The sequence below is a fragment of the Colossoma macropomum genome, unplaced genomic scaffold, assembly GCF_904425465.1.
Source record: "Colossoma macropomum unplaced genomic scaffold, Colossoma_macropomum, whole genome shotgun sequence".
Taxonomy (NCBI): Eukaryota; Metazoa; Chordata; class Actinopteri; order Characiformes; family Serrasalmidae; genus Colossoma; species Colossoma macropomum.
In genome coordinates, this window is record NW_023494790.1 from 2,445,884 (window position 1) to 2,466,185 (window position 20,302).

The 20,302-nt window shown below is 42.8% G+C and overlaps 1 protein-coding gene across 1 annotated transcript in view; it reads left to right on the forward strand.

Moving 5' to 3' along the window:
• Window positions 1-20,302, forward strand: part of LOC118809006 (zinc finger CCHC domain-containing protein 24-like) — a 52,061-nt gene that overhangs the window by 4,539 nt on the left and 27,220 nt on the right. The window contains exon 2 of the mRNA XM_036571918.1: window positions 3,338-3,538. Within this exon, the coding sequence (XP_036427811.1) occupies window positions 3,338-3,538 (201 nt within the window). The remainder of the gene's footprint in view (window positions 1-3,337; window positions 3,539-20,302) is intronic.

Consider the following 20,302-nt stretch of genomic DNA (forward strand, 5'->3'; position numbering starts at 1 on the left):
GACTTAGGCGTAGGAACGAAATCATGTCTTATCAAGCTGTGACTTAATCATCTCATTCTCACGCCTTATTAAGTCGTGGCCATGACTTAATTATCTTGTTCCCACAACTTACTAAATTGTGGCCAAGACTTAATTATCTCATTCCCACGCCTGACTAAGTTGTGGCCACGACTTAATTATATCATTCCCATGCCTGACTTAGTTGTGGCCACGACTTAATTATCTCATTCCCGTGCCTTATTAAGTCGTGGCCATGACTTAATTATCTTGTTCCCACAACTAAGGCCTGGGAACGAGATAATTTAGTCATGGCCATGACTAAGGCATAGGAACAAGATTATGCCTTTTCAAGCTGTGTTCAAGACTCAATCATCTCATTCTCACGCCTTATTAAGTCGTGGCCATGACTTAATTATCTCGTTTCCACACCTAACTAAGTCATGGCCATGACTTAATTATCTCATTCCCATGCCTTATTAAGCTGCAGCCACAACTTAATTATCTTGTTCCCATGCCTTACTAAGTCGTGGCCACAACTTAATTATCTTGTTCCCATGCCTTACTAAGTCGTGGCCAAGACCTAATTATCTCATTCCCACACCTGACTAAGTTGAGGCCATGACTTAATTATCTCATTCCCGTGACTTATTAAGTCGTGGCCATGACTTAATTATCTTATTCCCACAACTAAGGCCTGGGAACGAGATAATTTAGTCATGGCCATGACTAAGGCATAGGAACAAGATTATGCCTTTTCAAGCTGTGTTCAAGACTCAATCATCTCATTCTCACGCCTTATTAAGTCGTGGCCATGACTTAATTATCTCGTTTCCACACCTAACTAAGTCATGGCCATGACTTAATTATCTCATTCCCATGCCTTATTAAGTCGTGGCCATGACTTAATTATCTCATTCCCACGCCTTATTAAGCCGTGGCCACAACTTAATTATCTTGTTCCCATGCCTTATTAAGTCGTGGCCACAACTTAATTATCTTGTTCCCATGCCTTACTAAGTTGTGGCCGCGCATTATTTTTATTTATACAGGATGTCACCAGCAGGGCTCCGTAGCTCTGAGTGATCATGTTGGTTTCCACCAGATGTGTGGAGCGTTAGCTGCAGGGAGGAGCTGCGTTTTCATCTGAACTACACAGTTCTAATATATTAATAATATTCTAATATTATAATATTAGCAATTCTAATAATATTCTAATGTGTTAAAGCACAGACCTGCTCGATCTGACTGACACGGATGTTTTTGGAAAACGCTTTTCGTGTTTTGTCATTGTTGTAATGGAATAACTGAAATTTGGGGGAGGACCACGCCTGAAAATGTGCAACCATACATGACTAACATGCTGTCATTAAAGGCTGCATTACTGTTACCATCATTTTGGTGTTCAGTGTTAAAATGGCATTAGCTGAAGAATGCAGACTGATTTGTTTAGGATTTAGGACTAGAATCGAGTTTTGCCTGTACTGACTCGGGACTCGAGTGTCGAGACTGAAGACTCATTGTCACTTGCAACTCAGTGACTTGTTCCCACCTCTGGTCTCCACTCTCCGCTTTGCTGCTGTCTTTATGCGTAGCTGCAGCAGTGCGGCGCCGGCTGGGATGGAGGGAAGCGCTTCTCTTCCTGAGGAAGACAGAGCGGCTTTGTCACTCGTCTTTCCCTCCGCGGGTGAGAGAGCACAATCCGTGACATTCTGTGAGGAAGAAACGGGCGCAGAGCTTCAGCCTGCACCCATAAACACTACAGATGGACGCTGTAAGAACCATACAGGCGAGGAGCTTTAACCTGCTGGAGGGTCCTGGGGGCTGCAAGTGGTTGTGGGTTCTGTGGTTCTGGTTTAGCGGTCCACAACTTTCAGCACATCTCACTGCTTCAGTGCTACTCATCATCCCTCTATTACTGCACTACTGTCTCTCTGCCGGCCGCAACTTGGATATTTTTAAATCAAATTAGATAATTAATATAATCAAATAACATATTTATCCTGTAACTCTGTCATCAGATTAACTGGGGCACTGTTGGTTCATTGTGTGTGAAATGTTGACACCATGTTGAGCTGCTAGCGAGCAATACCATGCTCCGCCCACTCGCACTGAAGTCATAAGGAGTGTTTCAGCCCAGACTGCTTTTTGAATGAGGTCAATGTGCAAAATACGGGGTGTCCAGGACCCCTTAATTAACCTTTTTGGGCCACCTGAATGTCTCAAAATCAAAATTTTAGAGTGTCCCTGAAAATAAACTTGTGTTGTCTGTTGAGGTAAAACAGATTCAGGGAAAGCTCCTGGTTTTTCCTGCTTCACTCACAATCATTTACTATCTTTGCTATTCTTTTTTTTCTCCTTTTTCTCCCTAAATTTATCCAATTCCACCCACCCGCTAGTTAGAATCATGCAATACCACCAGTGCTAGGAGGCTACCACAGGTTTCCTCCAAGTCCTGCGAAGCTCCACTGCATCTTTTCAAACTTCTGCTCCCACAACATCACTGGACAGCTGAACACACTCAGGGGAAAGGGCCAACTGCCAGTTCTGTTACATCAGCTAACAGATGCCTGTGCTGGTTAGCATCGTCCTACCCACCCAGAGACACCCCACCTCGGACTCCTGGGCACGGACGGCTGTAGCATTACCAGGGATTGAACTCGGGGGGAGACGGGGGGGGGCTGTCCTACCCACCCAGAAAAAGTGAGGCGCTCGGACTCCTGGACACGGACGGCTTTAGCAACACCAGGGATCGCGCTCGCGATCTCCTCATGATAGGGCCAACGCTTAGACCATTGCACCACCCGGGAGCTGTCTTTGATATTCTTAAGTAGAGCCGTAGCATTGATCTGCTTCAAGGTGGCGCTGTTCACCCAGTTGTTCCTACATAGCCTAACAACAGTAACTATGCCTGAGATTCTTTTAAAAAAACTTTACAATGTGCTGTAGCATAGTAAATCTGAGAACTCGCCCAGTTTCCCAAGAGTTGGTGTAAAGATTGCCTGACTTGGGATGGCAACTAAGTGACTGATATGGGACCCCCTGAATACCAGGGGGTATTTCACACTGGCAGGGCTCATTTGCATGTATCAGTCTTACACATCAGCATAAGGGATAAAGAGAGGTCAGAAAGCTATCATGTAAAAATGAATTATGAAATACGACTTTGGTCGTTACGTAAACATTTGGCCTACTGCAAAGACCACCCCTGATCGCATCACAGTTCCTGTGTGTCCATACATGCATACCTCTATTACTGTGTGAACACACGGAGCACCTTAGCCTTGTCCAGTTTCTACATAGCATTCTAAAGCAGACTCTGTCTATCTCTCCTTCACAGACTCTGAGTGTTGGTCAGTATGAAGACTTGTCTCCCTGCGGCTCCATCAGCAACATTGTGGAAGGACTGAGTTCTCTGACTGACCACTTCTGCGAACTCTCGCTGACGTCTGAACCCCGAAAACCCTGCAAGAGGCCACCACCCAACTACCTGTGCCACCTGTGTTTCAACAAGGGCCATTACATAAAAGACTGTCCTCAGGTAAACCCACCTGTCCTCAGGTACAGCTCTCGTGTCTTCAGGTAAAACCCACCAGTTCCAAGGAAAATTTTCCTGTCCTCAAGTAAAAATCACCAGGTAAACCTGATTGCCCTCAGGTAAAACCACCTGGGTAGACTGACCTCTTGCCAATAAACTCACCTGTCTTCAGGTAAAGCCCACTGGTCATCAGGGACAAATACACATGTATTTAACCTGCTTGAACTTGCTTGGCCTTAGGTTAAACACACATGTCCTCAGATAAAACCCACCTGTCCTAAGGTTAAAGCTATCAATCCTTAGGTTAAACCTACCTGTCCTCAGGTTAGACCCATGTGTCCTCAGATAAAACTTACCTGTTCTCAGGTTAAAGCTACCTGTCCTCAGGTAAAACCAATTTGACCTTGACTATGTATTTAGGTAAATCCACTATGTCCTCAGGTAAATCCCACCTGTCATCAGTTAAAGTTACCTTTCATCAAGCAAAACCTACCTATACTCAGGTAAAACCAGTTGCCCATGACTAAACCTCTCTGTCCCTATCATCAGGCGTAAACCTACCTGTCCTCAGGTAAAACCCATTTTACCTTCACCATACTTATCCAAAGGAAACCCACCTGTCCCGATCTTAGGTGAACCTGCTTGTCATTAGGTAAAAGCCACCTGTCCTCAGTTGAATCTGCTTGTCCTCAGATACCCCTCCTCATTGCCACCTGTGTGTCCTCAGGTACAATTAGCATGTCTTCATGTAAAACCCACCTGTTCTCAACCACTTATCACTCTAATGTAAAACCCACTTGTCTTCAGGTCCATCCCCCAGGGTAACCGCACCTGTCCTGAGGTAAACCTACCAAGGTGAAATGCCATGGCTGTCATGTATCGAGTCTTTACAAATACAAAACAGGTTTACATAACTTTGCATATGGTGTTGTGCAATGGCACTTATAGCAGATGTGAATCATTAGATATGCTTCTTGGGATTTGATGCTTCTTGTCAAGAGTCTAAAGATCAGTTACCGTAATGTATTGTGGGCAAATGAAGTGACCGTACAGAAAAGCATAGAGAATATGACGTTGATGTATATTCACAGAATGACCTCTGGAGCTCTGGTGCAGTGAGACATGTGTGAGTGCTTATCTCCCTGGATTGACGTAACTGACAGAGCTCAGTGTGAATTATACAGCTCCAGCCTCACTCTTGGCCTAATGCAATGTTAAACTGTAATAGACTCCAGATGTTCAGTTTGATGAGTTTCGTCTCCACGGCAAAATAAAACATATTTCTGCAGTTACGATAAAAGCCTAAAGGCTGAGACTCTATACGTCATCGACTCGAACTGCTCGCTCAAATCATCACGTACTCACTTTAAACCGTTTGGAGTTGACTCTGTTATCTGGAGGTGGACGACATGGCAAAGAAATTTTCATGACACACAATATGGTTTTTTTTTGATCATCTAATAGTTTTAAACTGACAGAAAAGGGACCAATAGTGCCACATTTACCAGTTGGTCAGGGTTCTTGATTGGAGTCACTGCTACTGAGTGCTGATTGGTTAGCATTACTGCTACTGATGCTAACCATTACTGCTACTGAGAGCTGATTGGTTAGCATTATGTCTACTGAGCTCTTATTGGTTGGCATTACTCCTACTGAGTGCTTAAGTGCTGATTGGTTGGCATTACTGCTACTGAGTGCTGATTGGTTGGCATTAATACTACTGAGTGCTAATTGGTTAGCATTATTTCTACTGAGCACTGATTGTTTAGCATTACTGCTACTGAGTGCTTATTGGCTGGCATTAATACTACTGAGCACTGATTGGTTGGCATTATTTCTACTGAGCACTGGTTGTTTAGCATTACTGCTACTGAGCGCTGATTGGTTGGCATTACTGCTACTGAGAGCTGATTGGTTAGCATTATGTCTACTGAGCTCTGATTGGTTGGCATTACTGCTACTGAGTGCTGAAGTGCTGACTGGTTAGCATTACTGCTACTGAGTGCTGATTGGTTGGCATTACTGCTACTGAGTGCTGATTGGTTGGCATTAATACTACTGAGTGCTGATTGGTTAGCATTACTGCTACTGAGTGCTGATTGGTTGGCATTACTGCTACTGAGTGCTGATTGGTTGGCATTACTGCTACTGAGTGCTGATTGGTTGGCATTAATACTACTGAGTGCTGATTGGTTAGCATTACTGCTACTGAGTGCGGACTGGTTGGCATTACTGCTACTGAGTACTGATTGGTTAGCAGTACTCCTACTGAGTGCTGATTTGTTGGCATTTTAGTTACTGAGCACTGATTGGTTGGAATTACTGCTACTGAATACTGATTGGTCAGCATTACTGCTACTGAGTGCTTATTGGCTGGCATTAATACTACTGAGCACTGATTGGTTGGCATTATTTCTACTGAGCACTGGTTGTTTAGCATTACTGCTACTGAGTGCTGATTGGTTGGCATTACTGCTACTGAGTGCTGATTGGTTAGCATTATGTCTACTGAGCACTGATTGGTTGGCATTACTGCTACTGAGTGCTGAGAGGTTTAGCAATACTGCTACTGAGTGCTGATTGGTTGGCATTAATACTACTGAGTGCTGATTGGTTGGCATTATTTCTACTGAGCACTGATTGGTTGGCATTAATACTACTGAGCGCTGATTCTTTAGCATTACTGCTACTGAGTGCTGATTGGTTATCAGTACTCCTACTGAGTGCTGATTTGTTGGCATTACAGCTACTGAGCACTGATTGGTTGGAATTACTGCTACTGAACACTGATTGGTTGGCATTACTGCTACTGAGTGCTGATTGGTTAGCATTACTGCTACCGAGTGCTGATTGGTTGGCATTACTGCTACTGAGTGCTGATTGGTTGGCATTAATACTACTGAGTGCTAATTGGTTAGCATTATTTCTACTGAGCGCTGATTGGTTAGCATTACTGCTACTGAGTGCTGAGGTGCTGACTGGTTAGCATTACTGCTACTGAGTGCTGATTGGTTGGCATTAATACTACTGAGTGCTAATTGGTTAGCATCATTTCTACTGAGTCCTGATTGGTTAGCATTACTGCTACTGAGTGCTGACTGGTTAGCATTACTGCTACTGAGTGCTGACTGGTTGGCATTACTGCTACTGAGTACTGATTGGTTAGCAGTACTCCTACTGAGTGCTGATTTGTTGGCATTACAGCTACTGAGCATTGATTGGTTGGAATTACTGCTACTGAACACTGATTGGTTGGCATTACTGCTACTGAGTGCTCACTGGTTAGCATTACTGCTACCGAGTGCTGATTGGTTGGCATTACAGCTACTGAGTGCTGATTGGATAGCATTACTGCTACTGAGTGCTGACTGGTTGGTATTACTGCTACTGAGTGCTGATTGGTTGGCATTATTTCTACTGAGTGCTGATTGGTTAGTATTATTTCTACTGAGCACTGATTGTTTAGCATTACTGCTACTGAGTGCTTATTGGCTGGCATTAATACTACTGAGCACTGATTGGTTGGCATTATTTCTACTGAGCACTGGTTGTTTAGCATTACTGCTACTGAGCGCTGATTGGTTGGCATTACTGCTACTGAGAGCTGATTGGTTAGCATTATGTCTACTGAGCTCTGATTGGTTGGCATTACTGCTACTGAGTGCTGAAGTGCTGACTGGTTAGCATTACTGCTACTGAGTGCTGATTGGTTGGCATTAATACTACTGAGTGCTAATTGGTTAGCATTATTTCTACTGAGCGCTGATTGGTTAGCATTACTGCTACTGAGTGCTTATTGGCTGGCATTAATACTACTGAGCGCTGATTGGTTGGCATTATTTCTACTGAGCACTGGTTGTTTAGCATTGCTGCTACCGAGTGCTGATTGGTTGGCATTACTGCTACTGAGAGCTGATTGGTTAGCATTATGTCTACTGAGCTCTTATTGGTTGGCATTACTGCTACTGAGTGCTGAAGTGCTGACTGGTTAGCATTACTGCTACTGAGTGCTGATTGGTTGGCATTAATACTACTGAGTGCTAATTGGTTAGCATTATTTCTACTGAGCGCTGATTGGTTAGCATTACTGCTACTGAGTGCTGAAGTGCTGACTGGTTAGCATTACTGCTACTGAGTGCTGATTGGTTGGCATTAATACTACTGAGTGCAAATTGGTTAGCATCATTTCTACTGAGTCCTGATTAGTTAGCATTACTGCTACTGAGTGCTGATTGGTTAGCATTACTGCTACTGAGTGCTGACTGGTTGGCATTACTGCTACTGAGTACTGATTGGTTAGCAGTACTCCTACTGAGTGCTGATTTGTTGGCATTACAGCTACTGAGCATTGATTGGTTGGAATTACTGCTACTGAACACTGATTGGTCAGCATTACTGCTACTGAGTGCTCACTGGTTAGCATTACTGCTACCGAGTGCTGATTGGTTGGCATTACAGCTACTGAGTGCTGATTGGATAGCATTAATACTACTGAGTGCTAATTGGTTAGCATCATTTTTACTGAGTGCTGATTGGTTAGCATTACTGCTACTGAGTGCTTATTGGCTGGCATTAATACTACTGAGTGCTGATTGGTTGGCATTATTTCTACTGAGCACTGGTTGTTTAGCATTACTGCTACCGAGTGCTGATTGGTTGGCATTAATACTACTGAGTGCTGATTGGTTAGCATTACTGCTACTGAGTGCTGATTGGTTGGCATTGATACTACTGAGTGCTAATTGGTTAGCATTATTTCTACTGAGTCCTGATTGGTTAGCATTACTGCTACTGAGTGCTGATTGGTTGGCATTAATACTACTGAGTGCTGATTGGTTAGCATTACTGCTACTGAGTGCTGACTGGTTGGCATTACTGCTACTGAGTACTGATTGGTTAGCAGTACTGCTACTGAGTGCTGATTGGTTGGCATTACTGCTACTGAGAGCTGATTAGTTAGCATTATGTCTACTGAGCTCTGATTGGTTGGCATTACTGCTACTGAGTGCTGAAGTGCTGACTGGTTAGCATTACTGCTACTGAGTGCTGATTGGTTGGCATTAATACTATTGAGTGCTAATTGGTTAGCATTATTTCTACTGAGCGCTGATTGGTTAGCATTACTGCTACTGAGTGCTCACTGGTTAGCATTACTGCTACCGAGTGCTGATTGGTTGGCATTACTGCTACTGAGTGCTGATTGGATAGCATTACTGCTACTGAGTGCTGATTGGTTGGCATTACTGCTACTGAGTGCTGATTGGTTGACATTATTTCTACTGAGTGCTGATTGGTTAGTATTATTTCTACTGAGCACTGATTGTTTAGCATTACTGCTACTGAGTGCTTATTGGCTGGCATTAATACTACTGAGCACTGATTGGTTGGCATTATTTCTACTGAGCACTGGTTGTTTAGCATTACTGCTACTGAGCGCTGATTGGTTGGCATTACTGCTACTGAGAGCTGATTGGTTAGCATTATGTCTACTGAGCTCTGATTGGTTGGGATTACTGCTACTGAGTGCTGAAGTGCTGACTGGTTAGCATTACTGCTACTGAGTGCTGATTGGTTCGCATTAATACTACTGAGTGCTAATTGGTTAGCATTATTTCTACTGAGCGCTGATTGGTTAGCATTACTGCTACTGAGTGCTGAAGTGCTGACTGGTTAGCATTACTGCTACTAAGTGCTGATTGGTTGGCATTAATACTATTGAGTGCTAATTGGTTAGCATTATTTCTACTGAGTGCTGATTGGTTAGCATTACTGCTACTGAGTGCTGATTGGTTGGCATTAATACTACTGAGTGCTGATTGGTTAGCATTACTGCTACTGAGAGCTGATTTGTTGGCATTAATGTTACTGTGTGCTGATTGGTTGGCATTAATACTACTGAGTGCTAATTGGTTAGCATTATTTCTACTGAGCGCTGATTGGTTAGCATTACTGCTACTGAGTGCTGAAGTGCTGACTGGTTAGCATTACTGCTACTGAGTGCTGATTGGTTGGCATTAATACTACTGAGTGCTAATTGGTTAGCATTATTTCTACTGAGTCCTGATTGGTTAGCATTACTGCTACTGAGTGCTGATTAGTTGGCATTAATACTACTGAGTGCTGATTGGTTAGCAATACTGCTACTGAGAGCTGATTGTTTGGCATTAATATTACTGAGTGCTGATTGGTTGGCATTATTTCTACTGTGCGCTGATTGGTTAGCATTACTGCTACTGAGTGCTGGAGTGCTGACTGGTTAGCATTACTGCTCCTGAGTGCTGATTGGTTAGCATTATGTCTACTGAGCACTGATTGGTTGTCAGTACTCCTACTGAGTGCTGATTTGTTGGCATTAATACTACTGAGTGCTGATTGGTTAGCATGATGTCTACTGAGCACTGATTGGTTGGCATTACTGCTACTGAGTGCTGAGAGGTTTAGCAATACTGCTACTGAGTGCTGAAGTGCTGACTGGTTAGCATTACTGCTACTGAGTGCTGATTGGTTAGCATTATGTCTACTGAGCACTGATTGGTTGGCATTACTGCTACTGAGTGCTGAGAGGTTTAGCAATACTGCTACTGAGTGCTGAAGTGCTGACTGGTTAGCATTACTGCTACTGAGTGCTGATTGGTTAGCATTATGTCTACTGAGCACTGATTGGTTGGCATTACTGCTACTGAGTGCTGAGAGGTTTAGCAATACTGCTACTGAGTGCTCAAGTGCTGACTGGTTAGCATTACTGCTACTGAGTGCTGATTGGTTAGCATTATGTCTACTGAGCACTGATTGGTTGGCATTACTGCTACTGAGTGCTGAGAGGTTTAGCAATACTGCTACTGAGTGCTGATTGGTTGTCAGTACTCCTACTGAGTGCTGATTTGTTGGCATTCATACTACTGAGTGCTGATTGGTTAGCATGATGTCTACTGAGCACTGATTGGTTAGCATTACTGCTACTGAGTGCTGATTGGTTAGCATTATGTCTACTGAGCACTGATTGGTTGTCAGTACTCCTACTGAGTGCTGATTTGTTGGCATTAAATACTACTGAGTGCTGATTGGTTAGCATGATGTCTACTGAGCACTGATTGGTTGGCATTACTGCTACTGAGTGCTGAGAGGTTTAGCAATACTGCTACTGAGTGCTGAAGTGCTGACTGGTTAGCATTACTGCTACTGAGTGCTGATTGGTTAGCATTATGTCTACTGAGCACTGATTGGTTGGCATTACTGCTACTGAGTGCTGAGAGGTTTAGCAATACTGCTACTCAGTGCTGATTGGTTGGCATTAATACTACTGAGTGCTGATTGGTTGGCATTATTTCTACTGAGCACTGATTGGTTGGCATTACTGCTATTGAGTACTGAATGTTGTGATGTGTTCTCTTCATTTCTACAATACTGCCATGGATTAGCAGGTTGCTAGCTAGTGTTATAATATCTGACATGAGGGAAAAAGAATGACCACAAAAAAAGCAACACAAAGAGACACTTATTTAGATTTTTGGCTGAACTATCGCTTTATATGGAGTTAATTTTGTGCCAAAAGTTTCAAATAAAGTACTAAAATCTATAAGCATTAAGTATCACAGTGTCCTAAATATGCCGCAAATACAAACAGTGAGAATTAAATCAAACTTAGCTTTTTAAAAAGATTACTACTCATTTTGACATAAATGTATTGTTCATTTTGACCGTTTTTGTTGATTTGTTGATTTTGCTGATTTATTTTTTGCTTCTGAAATTTTTCTTTAGCTTCTGACTTTTGGCACTTTTCAAAGGGGCAGGGCTTAGAGGAGGATGTCCACATGCATTAACTCCATATCTTTGAGGCAAACCGTCAGAATTAACGTCCCAGCCTTTTGGAAAGTCTGCACTTCATAAAGACGATGCCGTATGAACTGCACGACCCCTGTGCGTGGTCACATCCACTCACCATGCCATATGTTGAGTGTGCGTGAGTGAGTGTAATAGTCCAGAAGCATCGTAAATGCTTTTACCTCACTTGTGGGGCTTTTTTTCATTTTGTTTCTTTGAGCTACGACTCAGAAATAATTCATATAAAATTCCACCAGAGTGACAGACGATAACTGTGACTGTGAGGGTCAAAATGCTGCAAGAACAAAGAGCTCTTTATGCTCACAGAGTCTCAGAATGAATGTTTTACTTTATTCTTTTCTCTGTTTAACTCTGTGTTTAATCTAGTCAGTACGTATTTATCCTGTTCCAGTCCAGTTCGATTGAGTTCCTGTCAGTCAGTGCTGAGCTGGACCTTAGCGACCTGCTGACCTCTGCACTATTACAGACTGAGTGATGGAGCTGGGAGTGGACACCGACACACATTCACGCTCTCTCTCTCTCTACCGCAGTTCTAAAGAAACACACTGTCTTTATGGGTGAGAGAAAAATAGATGGAGAAAAAGAGTGAGAGACAGAAAGAGGGAACGTTCCCGACCTGGCCACTTTATTAGAAACACCTACCTTGTACTTCCACTCACTGGCCACTTTATTAGAAACACCTACCGTGTATTTCCATTAACTGGCCACTTTATTAGAAACACCTACCGTGTACTTCCACTAACTGGCCACTTTATTAGAAACACCCACCGTGTACTTCCACTAACTGGCCACTTTATTAGAAACACCTACCGTGTACTTCCACTAACTGGCCACTTTATTAGAAACACCTACCGTGTACTTCCACTAACTGGCCACTTTATTAAAAACACCTACCGTGTACTTCCACTAACTGGCCACTTTATTAGAAACAACTACCTTGTACTTCCACTAACTGGCTACTTTATTAGAAACAACTACCTTGTACTTCCACTAACTGGCCACTTTATTAGAAACACCTACCTTGTACTTCCACTCACTGGCTACTTTATTGGAAACACCTACCTTGTACCTTTACTAACTGGCCACTTTTTGTTAGAAACACTGACCTTGTGCTTCCACCAAATGGCCATTTTAATAGAAACACCTTCCTTCTTCTTCTACTCACTGACCACCTTATTAGAAACACCTACCTCGTTCTTCCTCTAACTGGCCACTTTATCAGAAACACCTATCTTATACTTCCACTAGCTGGCCACTTTATTAGAAACACCTACAAAGTTGTTCAGCTGTAGTTGTTGTAATGCACCTCTCTCTCTCTCTCTCTCTCTCTCTCTCTCTCTCCCTCTCTCTCTCTCTATCTCTCTCTCTGTCTACACTGTGGAAAGAGTTGCTCTGTGTGGATTCTCCAGTTTCCTGTGGAGAGGGTGAGAGGTGGGGAAGGAAAGGAGAGAACAGAGGGATGGAATGGAGGAGATAAGAGAGTGATCTGTTATCAGCCGTTTCAGACCCGCGGCTCCAGCCTCCTGCAGAGACTTCCTGCTTTAAAACTCCAGTCAGGAAAACAGCGGCGAGTCTGTCCCGGGAATATCTCTGAGTTTACTCACACAGAGCGCCGCAGGGCTGCTGTGCATTTCAGCGAGTGTGTGGTTGGTACCTGATTGGTATGCCGCTGCGGTCACTTCCAGTATCCTAAAGAGGAGGACGTTCCACAACACACACAATAGAAACCATAAACCGCAGCACTGGTTCCCAACCGGAGAACAGTACAGGTTCAAAAAAGCGTCATCAAAATAATATAAAATACAAAAAACAAAATGATGTATTATTTTATGTATTATATGATGTATTAATATTAGGGGTGCGGGAAAAACTCGATTCTTAGATGCATCCCGATGCGGACGTGAAAGATTCTGAATCGATTCATAAATGTCAAAAATCGATTTTCTAAATATTTAATTTATAACGAAACGTTGACGGAACGCAAAAGGCGGAACTTGGAAGTGGGTAAGTGCAGCACCCGGACAGTCTGTGGCGGCACATAACAAAAACACAACTGGATGAGTGAGAAATCCGACCGGCTCCCTTTGCATTAAAGCCAGGTTAGGTCAGGAGTCACAACACAAATGATAAGAAGAGCCATTTTGTCCTTTCAGCGAAATCAAACCAGCTTGGGAGCCGAGATTCAGCATCCAGTCTCAAAAATACACCTCTTCCTCTACAACGAGACCAAAACCGAAATTATAAAATGACTAAAGAAAACGGGAAGGACGGCTGTAAAGCGCTGCGCGGACACCCATCACCACTGGATCTTATTTCAGGGTAACAGCGCATTTTATCGCAGATGAGTGGCAGCAGCGTCTCTGAATGAGAGCCTTCTAGTTCACTTGCCACATCACTTCCATTTGATTTATTAATAAAAGATATTTTAGATATTTAAAGCAAAGTATTTGTAATGATCCGTAATGCATTTACATTATGGATCATTACAAATACTTTGCTTTAAAACTACCAAGTCCTCAGACAGTAGGAAGATTGAAATCCTGTATAGAGAAAAGAAGATGCATCGTTTTATAATCGCATCGCAGCCCTCTGAATCATAATCGAATCGTGAGGTGCCTAAAGATTCCCACCCCAATTAATATAGTTACTCAATATAGCATATAGTAATAACACTTACTACTAGTAATACAAAATAGTAAGAATATTAAAATGATAGCTAATTAATATAAATAATAGCTTGTAATTATTATAATCATTGAAATAATCAAAAATTGTCATCATTTAAACACATAGATGTCTGATTGTTAATTCTCTTTAGCTTTTTGCTGTATTTTGATTTCTCGCGGTCTCAGTTTTTAATTGGCTGTTAAGGGAATTAAGGTCAGATTGAGTTGTACCAGTACTAGTATTTACTGTTAGATTACGTTCAGAGTCAGGACGAAAATATTAACCCCTTAAAGTCTCAGGCTTATTACATACTAAGGCTTATTATTCAGTAAACACAGGGACTTCAGTGCAAACTGGGTGAGCTATTCTTAAGTTATATATGTGTGTAATCAAACTTTGGTGGTTAAACACGTTTACCTAAAAGTCCAACTGCTCTGAAACTCATTTGAAAAGCAAAAAGTTGGAATTGCACATTACTTGATTTTCCCTTCCAGTCATCGACTCTAACTCCCCCAAAATCTGAAGAGCCGAGCCGACCAGCACAGACTCGTGCGGACTGAGAATCAGGGCTAAACTCAGGGTAAAAGTCGGCCTTAGACGTTGTCCTGGATGAAGAACAAGGAGCCGGAAAACTGGACAAGTTGTTACAGACGTTTTAGACATCACTGCAGGCATGGATTGAATAATGCTCACGAGATGGAGGAAATGGACCTGCACATGCAAATGTACTCAAACATCTCTGGCATACTGTGGACTGAGCTGTGAATGCTATACCAGTATCTCCATTCCAAGTCATGGCGAAGACCCCCACTGTCCATTTTACCTGAAGGAGCTTTTAAAGGGCACCAGGTCTGTCCAGTTGACCTGCACTGTTAGAAATAAAGGTACATTTTTCGTTCATCAAGGTACAAACAGTGTTATTGTTCCCTCAAAGCTCCAACAGTGGTTTTAAGGTCTGATTGTGAACCTTAAATAAGTTTCTCCAGGTGAAAAGTTCGTATTTGTACCTTTTCATAACCGAATGTTTTAAACAGAACAGTAAAACAAAAGCCTGGAGACGAGACGGGGTGTGTGGAGTCAGTACAGCTTAGAACATATCATTTCAGTGGATTATGGTTCAGTTATGTTCCCTGACTAAAGGTACTGAGATGGACTCTAGAGGGTTCCACCCCAGTGACCAGAGGGGAACTGACCCAGTGACAGTTTTGTAGCTTTTTTTCTGAGAGTGTAATGTAACAGTCCCCCCTCAAATCAGGATATGGCCCCTCATGGACCTTTTTACCCAGAAACTTATGTGTTTGTTCACTAGTCCAGCTGCTACCATCACTCAGAGAGAAACTCAACACTGCAGCACAGCTGGACGTGAGCTAAACCCTGCTAAAGCCTGAAGTCTGTACCTACAACAATGCTGCTGTACAAAGCACTGGAACCTCAGCTTCACTGCCGAACAAACACTGGACATTCAACGCTACTGCTAAACAAGCACTGGACCCTCAACGCTACTGCTAAACAAACCCTGGTCCATAAACACTACTGCTAAACAAACCCTGGTCCATAAACACTACTGCTAAACAAACATTGGACCCTCAACACTACTGTTAAACAAACCCTGGTCCATAAACACTACTGCTAAACAAACCCTGGTCCATAAACACTACTGCTAAACAAGCACTGGACCCTCAACACTACTGCTAAACAAACCCTGGGCCATAAACACTACTTCTAAACAAGCACTGGACCTTCAACACCACTGCTAAACAAACCCTGGGCCATAAACACTACTGCTAAACAAGCACTGGTCCATAAACACTACTGCTACACAAGCACTGGTCCATAAACACTACTGCTAAACAAGCACTGGTCCATAAACACTACTGCTAAACAAGCACTGGACCCTCAACACTACTGCTAAACAAACCCTGGTCCATAAACACTACTGCTAAACAAGCACTGGACCTTCAACACCACTGCTAAACAAACCCTGGGCCATAAACACTACTGCTAAACAAGCACTGGACCTTCAACACCACTGCTAAACAAACCCTGGGCCATAAACACTACTGCTAAACAAGCACTGGACCCTCAACACTACTGCTAAACAAACCCTGGATACTCAATGCTACTGCTAAACCAAACCTGGGCCCTAAATTCTGCTGCTAAACAAACCTTGGAACATAAATGCTACTGTTAAACAAACCTTGGACCCGCAGTGCTACTACTAAACAAACCCTGGACCCTCATTGCTACTATTAAACAAAGCCTGGACCCTCAGTGCTACTACTAAACAAACCTTGGACCCGCAGTGCTACTACTGAACAAACCCAGGACCCTCAGTGCTACTACTAAACAAACCCTGGACCCTCAGTGCTACTACTAAACAAACCCTGGACCCTCAAATCGCAAATTTCCCCGTTGTGGGGAAACCAAAGTGGAGCAGTGCGGTGGTCTGAGGTGCAGATGCTGCGGCTGTGATTAAAGTCACATGTCTCTGATGGGGTCTTATGGGTTTCATTTCATTTCTGAAACTGCACAGAGGGCAGCGTTCTGAGCTGTGCTTCATGCTGCTGGACTGTCCTGCATCTGATGAATTCCACTCACACGCTGTGGGACGGCGTGGAATCCCAAACATGAGCAGCGTTTGACTGACATCATGCTAGACTGCCTCCACAGCTGGTGCACAACAAACTACTGTTCGCTGATGAGACTTAGACTTACTTACTTCTACAATTTCACCTGATTATCTGACCCAAAGGCACTTTTTTGGTCAGCTCTGTTTACATTATCTGTCCACTACAATTTGTAGCTCATGGTGCGTATCTTTACGATGTAGCCAGCAGCGTAAGTGCAATAACAACAATAATAGTAATAACAATTACTCACCATACAATCCTGATCTAGAGCGCATAATTGAGAAAGTTTGTGCATTGCTTTAGAGCAGTGGTCACTTCCTGAAGCACTCGCATGGTCTTGTGGGTGGTACTGGTCTTGCACTGTCATGGTTTCAGTCTTAATTGCGTTATTGTCAACAGTTTGTGAGAGCTAAAGGGGCACACTTAGCTCCTCACCTATGGTGTTCCACAGGGGTCAATACTTGGGCAACTTTCCTTTGGCATTTATATGCTCCCTCTTGGTTCCATTATTTGCCAGCATTGCTTGAGCTGTAATTTACATGCTGACGTTGCCTGATATTCCGTCTACTTTGAATACACTTAACAGTGTATATTATTAAATGAGAGTTATAGTTTTGAAATTTTCACTATTTTTAAAGTTTCAGTTAGTCTTTTGGGTACGTGAATAGTTTTAGTTTTGTTTTTATTTAGTTGCAGTTTTAGGTATTATGATAAACAATGTGATAGCAGGTGTTTGATAAGAGTAGATTAAATTCAAAACAACAGTAGATTGAACTCTCTCCTTAAAAACAGCCAAACACAAACGCATTCCTAAACTCTCACTGAAAAAAAAAACAAAACAAAAAAAAAACGTTTTTTTTCTCGGTAATTCTGTTTCATTTTTGTTAGTTTTGCAGTGGAAAATATGGTTTTGATTTCATTTTTGTGTCGTTGACAAGCACATATTTTCACTGCTAGTTTACGTTTTAGTAATAGTTTTAGTGAACTATAATAACATTGATGTGTAGCAGTTTTCCTAAACTTAACTCTGAAAAACTGAAGTAATTCTGATTGGCCCCAAGGATAATGTTAACTCACCATGTTACCCTGTCTGGTGACAAATCTAGGGTTACTCCATCTGTACAGGTTAAAAGTCTCAGTTTTATCTTGGATACACCAATTTCATTCGACCCACATGCTAACAAAATTAGACCATCTGCATTTTTTCTGAAAAGTTTTCAATAAATTTTCAATAATAAATAGGAACATATTCGGTAGATGTAATTAAATGGATTAGAGTTGGATTAGGGCTGTCTTTTCCAAAGAATTCTTATCATAATATGTCCAAAATAAAAGCTTCCATATGGTTATCTGGGCTTGGAGTAAGAGGTCAGATTTTATTGCACCAAAGTTCAAAGTTCACATCACAGTACTGGCATTTGCAATACAAGGAACCCAAGCTGCAGTACAGCTCAAATGAAATGACACTATACCACTGTATGTGGTGTCTGTCGTTAAGATTAAGAGACCCTTATTAATCCCACAACAAGGAAATTTCACCCCTGCAATCTAACCCATCGGTGCAGTGAAACACCACATACACACTAGTGAACACACACTAGGGCGCAGTGAGCACACTTGCCCTAGAGCAGTGGGAGTCCTATCCACAGCGCAGAAGGAGCAGTTGGGGGTTAGGTGCCTTGCTCAAGGGCACTTCAGTCTTGTACTGTCGGCTCAGGGGATCAAACTGGTGACCTTCCAGTCACAAGGCTGGTTCCCTAACCTCCAGCCCACGACTGCCCCCAGTCCAGTCACATAACTGCAGTTATGCATGTCAACTTCATCCCTGGTTCAGATGTCTACAGTGCGGAGACATGGATGTACTGCCTCTGTAGATGTATCAGCTTTCATTACTGCAAGTTTTATTAATAAAACACTGGATATTACCTCAATATTGTTTCCATCAGACAATATTTTCATCCATGTTCCATTATTCATAGATGTGCTGGGTGATAACGCTGTTCCACAGAGTGACTCAACCCAGCACTAACGGCTGCAGAGCACTGAACCCATTAACACGTCAGGTTCACTGTGTGAGAGCAGAGGGATCACGGTCAGCACTGAGAGGCCAATATCCCTAATACCCCCACGCCTGCATGAGTTCAGGAGCACTTTTTCTAGAGGACGACAGCACAGCCACCTTGATTGATGTACCATATCAGAAGCAAACATCTGAAAGCGTAAAGACAGAAAACTATGCTGTCCATGTTCTCTGAGAGACAGTGTGACGCCCAGCACCGTAAGGAAATGGACATGGTTGACCGCGATTGGCATTTAAAAGCTACTGAGATTCACTGAGCCAAAGCTAAACCTGGTAATGGCATTTATGTTCCTTTCAACTTTGGCTTTAATGAGTGGTTAATATGCACACTTAAAAGGGCTCTTCAGTAAAGGCAATATACAGAACCATACAGAACCATTTCATGGTTAAATGGTTCTTTGCAATGTACATAATTCGACAATAAGAAAGACGCAGGGCAAAAATGGCATCCATGGGAGAGCTGCAAAGTTCAAACCACCGCTGACCAAAAAGAACACAAAGGCTCATCTCGCAAAATGCCAAAAACTACATAGATGACCCCCAAGACTTTTGGGATAATATTCAGTGGACTGATGAGTCAGAGGTGGAACCTTTTGGAAGACATGGGTCCTTAATAAAAACGATCAATAAAAGAATGTTCACACCGCATTCCACCATAAAAACACTGTACCAACATGAAACATGGTGGTGGTAGTGTGATGGTCTGGCGGTTTGATGGTCTGGGGCTGCTTTGTTTCTGCAGGACCTGGACGACTTGTGACAATTGAGGGAAACATAAATTCTTCTTTCTAGCAGAAAATCCTGAAGGAGATTGTCCACCCGTCGGTTTGTGACCTAAAGCTCAAACTCAGTTGGGTTGTGCAGCAGGACGATGATCTGACGCACACAAACAAGTCCACATCTCAATAGCACAAAGGAAACAAAATTAAGGTTTTAAGTGGCAAAGTCTGGACCTGAATCCCATTGAGATGCTGTGGCAAGACCTTAAACGGGCGGTTCATGCCCGAAAACCCTCCAATGTAGCCGAATTAAAACAATTCTGAAGAGAAGAGTGGGCCAGAATTCCTCCACAGTGATGATTGCATGTGATTGCAGTTGTTACTGCTGGGGGCGGCACAACCAGATATTAGGTTTAGGGGAGCAGTTACTTTTTCACATGGGTGATGTAGGTTTTGAATGAATCTTTATCTTCAGTAAATGGAATGATCATTTATTCATGTTTGCTCGTGTTGTCTTTATCTCATATTAATATTAGCTGGATTATCTGAACCCAGATCAGAAATCAGGTGGGGGGCAAATACTTTTTCACAGCGCAGTGTGTCTGTGTGTTTGCGTGTTTATCAGTATATCTGAGTTTGTGTGGAGTTTCTCTGAGGAGCAGCTGCTCTGCTGTAACTGAGCCAAATCAAACACAGCAGGGGAACAGGGGAAAGTGATCTGGCGCATTGAGGAACTGAGCGCATTCTCTCTCTCTATCTCTCTCTCTCTCTCTATCTCTCTCTCTCTCTCCATCTCTCTCTCTCTCTCTCTCTCTCTCTCTCTCCGGCC